At 37.3% G+C, this 10,058-nt stretch overlaps 2 protein-coding genes across 2 annotated transcripts; both read left to right on the forward strand.

Moving 5' to 3' along the window:
• Positions 1–1,824: 1,824 nt before the first annotated feature.
• LOC120116935 lies at positions 1,825–2,843 on the forward strand. Its single transcript, XM_039137313.1, has 3 exons — positions 1,825–1,863; positions 1,983–1,988; positions 2,052–2,843. Exons 1-3 carry the CDS (start codon positions 1,825–1,827, stop codon positions 2,841–2,843), a joined length of 837 nt encoding a protein of 278 aa, XP_038993244.1.
• A 2,218-nt stretch (positions 2,844–5,061) lies between these two features.
• LOC120116936 lies at positions 5,062–6,170 on the forward strand. Its single transcript, XM_039137314.1, has 2 exons — positions 5,062–5,643; positions 5,727–6,170. Exons 1-2 carry the CDS (start codon positions 5,062–5,064, stop codon positions 6,168–6,170), a joined length of 1,026 nt encoding a protein of 341 aa, XP_038993245.1.
• Positions 6,171–10,058: the final 3,888 nt, after the last annotated feature.

The following is a 10,058-nucleotide window of genomic DNA, read 5'->3' on the forward strand; positions in this document are numbered from 1 at the left end:
GGAGCTCGGGTATAAAGCTTATTTCATGTGAATGCACATGACGTGTATGAGAAGAAACTTACAAACCTTCGAAAAAACAAAACAAAAAATAGAAGCACTATTGAAAGGAAATTTCGATGAAGATGAAAACATGAGTTTAAACATTAATATGACAATTTTCATAAAAAATGCCTAATAATTGAAAAACTAAAAAAAAAGATCATAAACTAAATATGAACTCGAATCCATAATTTCCAAAATTACGACAATGCATAAGCAATTGACGCCTTGACTCTCTAATGTGTCCCCAACATAGTCGTTAAGTTGTCTTAACGTTTCCTCATGTTCCTTTTAAAATGAAAAACCGGGTTCACGACTTATTTTAAAAATATTGGATTTTTTTAATTAATTCAATTTGGAGTCGTCAACAACCTTTGGGTTAGACAGATCGTATACCTAAAAAATGTCTTTTAAAGTAATTATAATAAAAATCTTTAGAAAGATAGACTAGTTTGTGTGTAACCAAAAAATCATTTTAAAACGGTTTCGAGAGTCGATTATGCTTGAAGAATGATCAGTACCCCACAGCGCCCAAAATTGATACATAATCGCTTATACGTCGTCATAAGAGTGAAATTTATAAATTTGATTCGAGATTTAAGATATGATCCTTTTATTGAACTTTGTTTGATTTATTTATTAATTGAATGAATTTTTGGAAAGCATTTATTTTAAAATATCTCACTCGTCGAAAAGGAGGTTCTTTTTCTTTGGAAAGAACCAACGGGATTTCCACATCCGTTATTAAGAAGTCCATTCCACCGGTTTTTTCAACAACAAAAAAATAACGTTGCCCTTTGAGAACGAAATTATGCTCAAATCAAATATGAATGTGTCAGAATATCACATGAACAAATAAGATATCAAAGTATGCTAACAAAGAATTTATGCACATTATCATTAACACTAAAGTAATTTTTATTTAGAGAAAATAATTAATTATTACTTTATTTAAATAATTTTATAGAAACGTACTTAAACCATTTATAAGACTTTCCCCCCATTATTTAATCTAAGAAGGTAAGAAAATGTAATTATACCCTTTTTTAAAATAATTTCAAAAAATTGCTCCTTTCTTTTATAAAACAACCTTAAAAATATGCGAATATACCATTTTATATTAAAAATAAGATTGATTTATTTCAAGTTCACTTTTCGTTCGAATGGTCATATTAAATTGCATGAGCGTTATTAAAAAGGCTTTTCATGACCATTCTACGATAAATATCATTGAAAACATACGAGTAATAATATCAGAAATATTAGCAAATATAAAAGAGTATTTTATAATTTCTCAAAATGTTTTAGCAAAATATGGATACATAAATATATAAGGGTTCAAATTGATATATATAATACACACTGGAAATGAAACAAATAAGATATAAAATTATTTACTATATTAATATAACTAATTATAACATACATTTATACAGTCAGTACGAATGCATATATATAAACATAAGAAAAATATGTATATGTACGTAAACAAATTTAATGCATTATTCTTGTAAATCTTCATTGTAATTTTGGATATTTTCTATTTTTAAAAACTGACGACTTTAATGGGAGTTGCTTGAAATGGAAATGCTCTGGGTGCACGTTAGCAGGCCTAATGGACTCTCAGATTTTCTTCCTCGTTTCTAATCCTTTCTCGTTACTAATTTTAGTGAGATTTCTAGGTTTTCTTCTTTTAGCTGTATGGAATCGTAATCCTTGAGCCTTGATTGGAAGAAGCTTTTCGTGGGATCGAAGGAGCAGTCCCTCGACTTTTTTCCCCCTGAGATGCGCGATGGAGTGGCCACTGTTATTCCTCCGCCTGAGGTAATCGATGAAGGTATAGTTGATTGGAACAATGCTCTTGTAGGGCAATTTATTGGTTCAGCCCCGAGTTTCGGATCTATGCAGCGAATCATTGAAACAATTTGGGGAATTCTGTGCAGGTTAAGGTAAGTCTCACCGGCCCTAATCTTTATGTGTTTTCGTTCTTGGATGCTGGCTTGAGGGACTAGGTTTTGGATAATGGACCCTGGCATGTCCAGAACAAGCCACTGGTATTAAGGAATTGGGTCCCTGGTATGCAGAAGCTTAGTTTTGATCTTTCTTTTATGCCAATTTGGATCCAGCTTTATAATGTTCCTTTAGAGCTATATTCTCGGAAGGGTTTGAGTTACATAGCGAGTGCCTTAGGTAACCCTCTGTTTATGGATTCGGTTACAGCTTCAAAGAATAGGCTCGAATTTGCCAAGGTTTGTGTGGAGGTTGAAGATGGGGTTGTTATACCTGATATTATTCATGTTATTCTAAGTGATGGATCCTCTGTTGGTATTAAAGTGCATGTACCTTGGCTGCCTAAGTGCTGTGATAAATGCAAATCATTTGGACATCATGTCAATTCTTGTTCTGTGGATAGGCAAATTCCTCAAAAGCTCAAAGAGGTTCAAATATGGAGGAAAAAGGAGGTTGCAACGCCTGTAAGTAAGGGGGACTTACCAGAAACTTCTTCTGATGCTATAGAGATTATTGGTTTAGTTAACAGTTCCAATGAGGTGATAGATTCTCTCTCTGAAAGTGTAAATAACAATGCAGAAGGAATTGTGAGTGGTCTGCAAGTCGGTGTAGTTGTTGAGACTACAGTACAGGCATTGCAGGAAGCTACTGCGCCTTTTTTGGAAGAAGCCACGCAGGTTTTTACTTCCCCACAGTATCTTGTTGCTGATTTGTCGAGTATTGTGCCCCAGAAGGTGATTGGCCCTTGTGAGCAGGATAAGGATCATGTTACTGAGGGTAGTTTGGTGGGCTAGCTATAGGAAATGGTCCAATCTGGGGATTTCCCTTCTCTCCAAGACTCCTTGAAAAAGAGGACTAAGGGTAGGAAAAAAGAGATTATTGGCTCTTCTAGTAAAATGGAGATTGTGGTTGAAGCTCCCAGGAAAGCCCGAGTGGCTTCTATGGGTGTGGTAATGTTGCTCAATGAGATCAAATCTAAGAAAAAACACCATCTTGAGAAAGCTAGGTGTACGGTAGGTATTCCAAGCACTGGCAGTAGTGCTCAACCTCCTCCATCTTGAATGTTGGTTACTTTTTGAAATGTTAGGGGGATTAATTACCCCCTTAAGCAGTTGAAGGTGATTAGAAGATTTGATGCTTATGGTCTGGATGTTTTTTATGTGATGGAATCTCGCATTAAAAGAGTTAATTCTGGTAGGTTTTCTAATGCATTGACTGGTGACTGGAATTATGCTGAGAACTATGAGTTTGTTGAGGGAGGTAGGCTTTGGATCTTTTGGAGGAAGCATTTGTTGTTCAATGTTTTGAGTTGTTGTGACCAGGCAATAACTATCATTGGGGTTGTTGATGGGCACATGACAGCCATTACTGCTGTCTATGGTAGTAACAATGGTGTTGTTAGAAGGGGCCTTTGGTATTATCTTAGTGTTGTTGATAGGGACATTGGTCCTTCCTCCTGGCTGGTGGGTGGGGACTTTAATATCATTGCCAAAGTTGAGGAGAGTTCTGACTTTGATGTCATGGGACTCCACTGCACCCCTGATATGAAGGATTTCCAGGAGTGTTTGGAGAGCCTTGACCTTATTGATCATCCTTTTCTTGGGCCTTTATTCATCTGGTCCAACAAACAGGATGGCTCTTTCTTAGCCCGCAAGCTTGACAGAATTTTAGTAAACGATCAATGGTTATTGGATTTCCCGGACTCTTTTGTAGAGTATAAATCCCAGGGGGTATTTGATCACTGTTTAGGCTTATTGTGGTCACACAAGGCAGCAATGACCAAGCACCCTAAGCCTTTCAAGTTCTTCAACTGTTGGACTGGCCATGATAGATTTCTGGCTATTGTTAGAGACTCCTGGCAGAGACAATGTGCTGGTTCTGCTATGTGCTATTTTTTCAGTAAGCTGAGGAGGCTCAAGCCATTACTTAAGGAACTTAATAATGAATCTTTCTCTGACATCTCTGGCTCACACAGCTCCAAATTTGGAAATTGTTAATAATGAATTGGAACAGATCCAAATTTTTAATCTGGCTCACACAGCTCAAAGAAGGATTGATGAAGAGAGTAGGGTTCACTCTGAACTTGTGAATTTGGAAATTGCTGAAGTTAACTTCTATAAACAGAAAGCTAAACCACACTGGCTTAGAGAGGGGGATTTGAATACAAAAAATTTTTATCAGAAGGTTCAGGCTAACAAAAAAAAAACACTATCAGAGTTATAAAAAGTGAGGATGGGAAGTTGTTTGATTCTTTTAAAGATATGGCTGTTGAGTTAGTGGACTTTTTACTAACCTCATTGGCTCTCCTGACCCCTCAGTTAAAGGTTGCTCTGCTGAAAGTCTGAAGAGCTTGATTAATGTTTGTTTGCCTAAAGGTGCAGATATATGTCTTACTAAGGAGGTGAGTGATGTGGAGATCAAATAGGCTCTCTTCAGACAAGGGAAGGATAAGAGCCCAAGTCCTGATGGCTACACTGCTGGCTTCTTTAAAGCTGCCTGGAGCATTGTTGCCAGTGATTTTACTTCTAAATTCCACAGCCCTAGTTTTGGTCCCTAAATCCCCTAATGCTACCTTAGCTAAGGAATTTAGACCTATTTCTTGCTGCTCAGTTGTATATAAAACTATCACCAGAATTCTTGTTGATAGAATTACTCCTTATTTTCCTGGCCTGATTTCATGCAATCAATCAGCTTTTGTCAAGGGTAGAAACATAGCTGACAATACCCTGTTAGCTCAGGAAATAGTGAAGGGTTATTCTAGGAAGAATCTTTCTCCTAGATATGCTGTGAAAATTGACTTGCAAAAGGCTTTTAATTCTGTTAATTGGGATTTCTTGTTGTCTGTTCTTGAGGAAATGGGGCTGCCTGATGTGTTTTGTAATTGGATCAAGGCTTGTATTACTACTCCTATGTACTCTGTTTGCTTGAATGGTAGTTTAGTGGGGGTATTTTAAAGGGGCTAGGGGGATTAGACAAGGGGATCCTCTATCCCCTTATCGTTTTGTTATTATAATGAATGTCCTTTCCTCCCTGTTGAATATTGCTGCCAAGAGAGGAATTTTTAGATTCCATCCTAAGTGCAAGAGAGTCTCTCTCACTCACCTTTGCTTCGCGGATGATCTGTTAGTCTTTTGCCATGGTTCCCTTGAGTCTGTGTTGGGAGTGCATAGCACTTTAGAGGTTTTCTATGAATTGTCAGGATTAAAGCTAAATCCATTGAAGACAGAATTTTTTGACTGTGGCTTAAACATAAACACCCTTGATCTGATCCAGCAATCTACTGGATTTAAGATTGCGCAGCTCCCTGTCAGGTATCTTGGAGTACCCCTTGTTACTCGTAAACTCACAGGGAATGACTGCTCTGCTCTTTTGGAACGTATTAAAGGTAAACTAGCTCACTGGTCTAGCAAAAAGCTCAGCTTTGGGAGCAGGCTGCAGTTGGTGAAAACTGTCATGTTCAGTATTTTTAATTTCTGGAGCAGGCAGCTTGTTCTCCCCAAGGGGATCATAAATGATGTCGAGAGGCTCTGCATGCGTTTTTTCTGGAAAGGTTGTGATGCCCCTGCCAGAGGTGCTCGTGTTAGTTGGAGCCAGGTCTGCTCACCTAGGTCTGAGGGGGTCTGGGTCTAAGAAGTCTTGTTCTTTGGAGTAAGGCTTGCTGTATATTGCTCATTAAGAAAATTCTTGCTAATGATGGATCACTCTGGATTGCATGGTTACATGCATACTTTCTTAAAGCTGTAAGCTTCTGGGAAGTTGAGTATAAAGCCTACTTCAGTTGGATTTTGAAAAAACTGCTGAAGCTTCGTGAGGAGGCTATGAATTTGTTTATTCCTTGTGCTAATTGGAACCTGATCAAGGGTAAATGGCTTTGGGACCAGATTAGAGTCCGTGCAGAGAAAGTTAGTTGGCACAGGATCATTTGGTTTCCTGCTCATATTCCAAAATTCTCCCTTATTGCTTGGATGGCCACCCTTGATAGACTGCCTACGAGGGATAGGCTGATTCGATTCAGTTTGGTCTTGGATAATGGATGTGTACTGTGTGGGTCTGGGATCGAGTCCCGTGACCATCTCTTTACTGATTGCTCCTTTGCTCAAGAAATTTGGAATGTTGTGTAGGTCTCATTTGGGATTTGTCTTGCTTTGCTTAAATGGAATGATCGCCTTCAATGGCTGATTGTTGACTTGAAGGGTAAATATCTCAGGGTAAGGATTCTAAAGCTCGGCTGGACTGGTTTTTTGTACCATATTTGGGAGGAACGTAACCACAGAAGCTTCAGGGGTGTTTCTCGTTCTGTTGATATGATTATATAAGTAGTATTAAAGATGATGTTAAAACCAAATTGTATAGCTATAGTACACAGGGGATTGATGATGTAAGTAGGCAAGTGGGTATAAATTGGGGGTTAATCTAGTGTTGGATTTTGCCTTGTCTTTATAGCAGCTTTGTTGCATTCTTTTGGATGAATATAATTTACTTATCCAAAAAATATTAATGCATTACAATAATAATAACATAATTATATATTTGTGTGTGAACATAAAAAAGATTAGTAATAAATAGATAGATATACACTAAAAGCAATTTATTTTTTATACATATATATAATAAAGCAAATTAATGCCAATAGTATTATGATTCAAAATGCTTGAAAAGTAAATCTAAATTATCTATTACATGAGAAATTATTTCATGAACCTTGTTCACCACCTCATCCATGATCCCTATCCAATTAAATGGATATACCTTATTTTTTTTTCATATCATATTTCTTTATGAATTAATACATTATCTTCTTCTTTCTCCCATTTTCTTCTTTCTTTCATCTTCAAACATAAAATCTAGATTTTAAGCCACTAATCCAAGCTAGATTTTACAATTAAAAATAGTTGGGAAGTATCAACGACTTTATTTTTTAAAAAAAATTCATTACTTAGGAGCCAAATAGACCAAATTATAACAGGGGGAATTGAATTCCAAAGAGTCTTGTTTTTGGAAGGGAAGGCGACGCCCTGCCAAGCGGGAAGAAAAACTTTAAGAGAATTGGGGAAAACCAAATATAGCCACTAACAAGCAGCCAATCTAGACCAAATTGACCAAGTAACAACAACACAAGAGAAAAAAGGATGTTCAACGGATTCATCAAAGGACTCACACAAGGGGCAAAAAACATCATTTTCTGGGGGATGCCCATTTTATGCAGTTTTTTCTTCACCAGAACATGCCCCTACTGAAATAGCCACAAAAAAAGCTTCGAGTTTGGGAGGTGCAATACCGATCCATACCATATAATTCCAATTAAAATCAGAATAAGTAGAGTTGCTGATAAGGGTTTTTACCGATTTAACTGAAAAGAACTCGTCACTTGAACCCTTCCATAGAACCCAATCCTCTTCTAAATTATAACCTTTAAAACTTGAAAGCAATGCCCATAGATTGGACCATTGAGCAATTTCCCAATCAAAAAGCTTGTGACGCAACCGGATGGACCAACACCATCCTTCAGAACCCTTCGACCCAAACTCGGATATCGGCCCAAATTTGTTCCTAGCCAATGCAAAATATCTGAGGAAATTTCCTAGACAGAGGCAATAACAAATCCAACAATTCCTCCCAAAAGGAGATGGCTTTACCATCGCCAACTTGAAGCACCATATTACTGCGAAGGGTTAACCCCATCTGATCATCCGAATAAAAAGATTTCAGAATGTTTTTCTAATACCAAGAAGAGTTTCTATGTGGATCACTAGGAGGTAGAATGGTATCATCCAAGATATATTTACTTGAGAAAACCTTTCTCTACCAGCTGTCCTTCTCCGAAACAAACCTCCACACCATTTACCCAAAATAGCACAGTTAGTGACATCAAAATCACCAATTCCTAAACCACTGGCATTACACGGCAGACAAAGAGACAACCACTTCACCCAATGTATTTTCCTTTTGTCCAAAGAGTCTCTCCAAAGGAAATTGGATGTTGGTTTTTTGGAAAAATCCCACATTGGTTGTGTATAAGGAGGAGGGGAAATTCTTTTGTTATAAATAGAGCCCTCATCCTCCTTAGTTTAGCATCCCACAAATATAAGTATTTTTCACTATTAAAGGATATTTGTACTCTTTCTCTCTTTGTAATATTTCATTTATTAGTGAAATATTATTTTAGTAGTGTTCGAGGACATAGGCATAATTTTGGTCGAACCTCGTTAAATTTTGGCGTTCTCCTCAGTGTATATTTAATAGTTATTGTCGAGTATAGTTGTTGTTAATTATTGTCCTATTAAAATTACTTGCTTGATAGTTTGTCTAAGGAAAGTGGGTTTTAAGAAGGACCATTGTGACCCCTCCTCTTTCCTAGGAATCTACCTTGGGGTGATTTTTAGTACAATCATTTTCACACTAGTAACCTAGATAATAGTTTTCAAGGTGAATTTGTTATTATTGGTGGAAATTAACCCGAATTCCATAACAATTGGTATCAGAGCTCTTGGTTTATTTTAGTATGCTCTGTGGTTGCGGCTTAGGCTAATCTTCCACATCGGAAAAACTTTTCTTGGGATAATTGACATTCCGTATTGACAGCTATTAAATAGAGTTTGTAGCAGAAATGGCAAACGACACAAAAACATCAGCAAGAAATGTTGTGACATATGTTAGATTTGTAGTGGAGATTTGTTATGGCACCGATCATTTCGTCATGTGACAAAGTGAGGTTCTAGATGTCATATTTCAGTAGGGTCTAGACATTGCTATTGAAGGAGAGAAACCAGATGATGTTGAGGAGAAAGAATGGAAGAGGATCAATAGATTGGCATATGGTAATATTCGATCGTGTCTTTCTAGAGAGCAGAAGTATACATTTTCTAAGGAAACTTCTGCAAGTAAATTATGGAAGGCACTAGAGGATAAATTTTTGAAGAAAAGCGGTCAGAACAAGCTCTACATGAAAAAAAGATTGTTCCGCTTCAACTATGTACCAGGTACCACTATGAATGATCACATTACTAGCTTTAATCAGCTGGTGACTGATCTGATGAATATGGACGTGACTTTTGAAGACGAAGATCTGGCTTTGATGTTGACGGGATCACTTCCTGATGAGTTTGAGTATCTTGAAACTACTCTACTTTATGGGAAGGTTGATGTGTCTCTCAGTGAAGTAACTGTTGCCTTGTATAGTTATGAATTGAGAAAGAAAGACAAACAAGAAAACATAAATGTCGAAGCAGAAGCTCTTGTTGTTAGAGGTTATTCGAAGAGTCAGAATAAAGGAATGTGATGGAGATCGAAGTCAAAGTCCAGATTGAGCAAAGATGAATGTGTCTTTTGTCGAGAAAAAAGACACTATAAGAAAGAATGTTTCAGGCTAAAAAATAAAAGCAAACCTGAAAGGGGAAAGGTTGTCTTAGAATCAAATGTGGTCAAGTATGATATGCATATTCAGATTTCGCATTCGCTGTTATGCCATCAACCAGCTGTTCCAGTTCATGGCTGTTAGATTCAGCTTGTAGCCACCATATGACCCCCAATAGAGAACGGTTCTTTGATTTTAAAGAACTAAAAGGTGGAATTGTCTACACAACAAATAATTCCCCTCTTGACACATTTGGAATTGGTTCAATTCACTTAAGGAATCAGGATGGATCAATCAAAACCTTAACAGGTGTCCATTTTGTACCAGATTTAATGAGAAATCTCATCTCTGTGGGAACCTTAGAGTCAAAAGGTTTAGAAGTGAGGCCAAAAGATGGGATTATGAGAATTATCTCTGGTGCACTGGTGATAATGAACGGAATCCGGAAAAGAAACAATGTGTATTACTTTCTGGGTAGTACAATTGTTGGGACACCGGCAGTGGCAGCTTCTACTGATGAACATGAGTCAGAAGCAACCAGGTTATGGCATATGCGCTTGGGGCATGTTGGTGAAAAATCCTTGAAATTGCTGATAGATCAATGATTATTGAAGGGTGCTCGGGCTTGCAAATTAGCTTTTTGTGAGCATTGCAT

The sequence above is a fragment of the Hibiscus syriacus genome, unplaced genomic scaffold (genome assembly GCF_006381635.1).
Source record: "Hibiscus syriacus cultivar Baekdansim isolate YM2019G1 unplaced genomic scaffold, ASM638163v2 tig00110307_pilon, whole genome shotgun sequence".
Taxonomy (NCBI): domain Eukaryota; kingdom Viridiplantae; phylum Streptophyta; class Magnoliopsida; order Malvales; family Malvaceae; genus Hibiscus; species Hibiscus syriacus.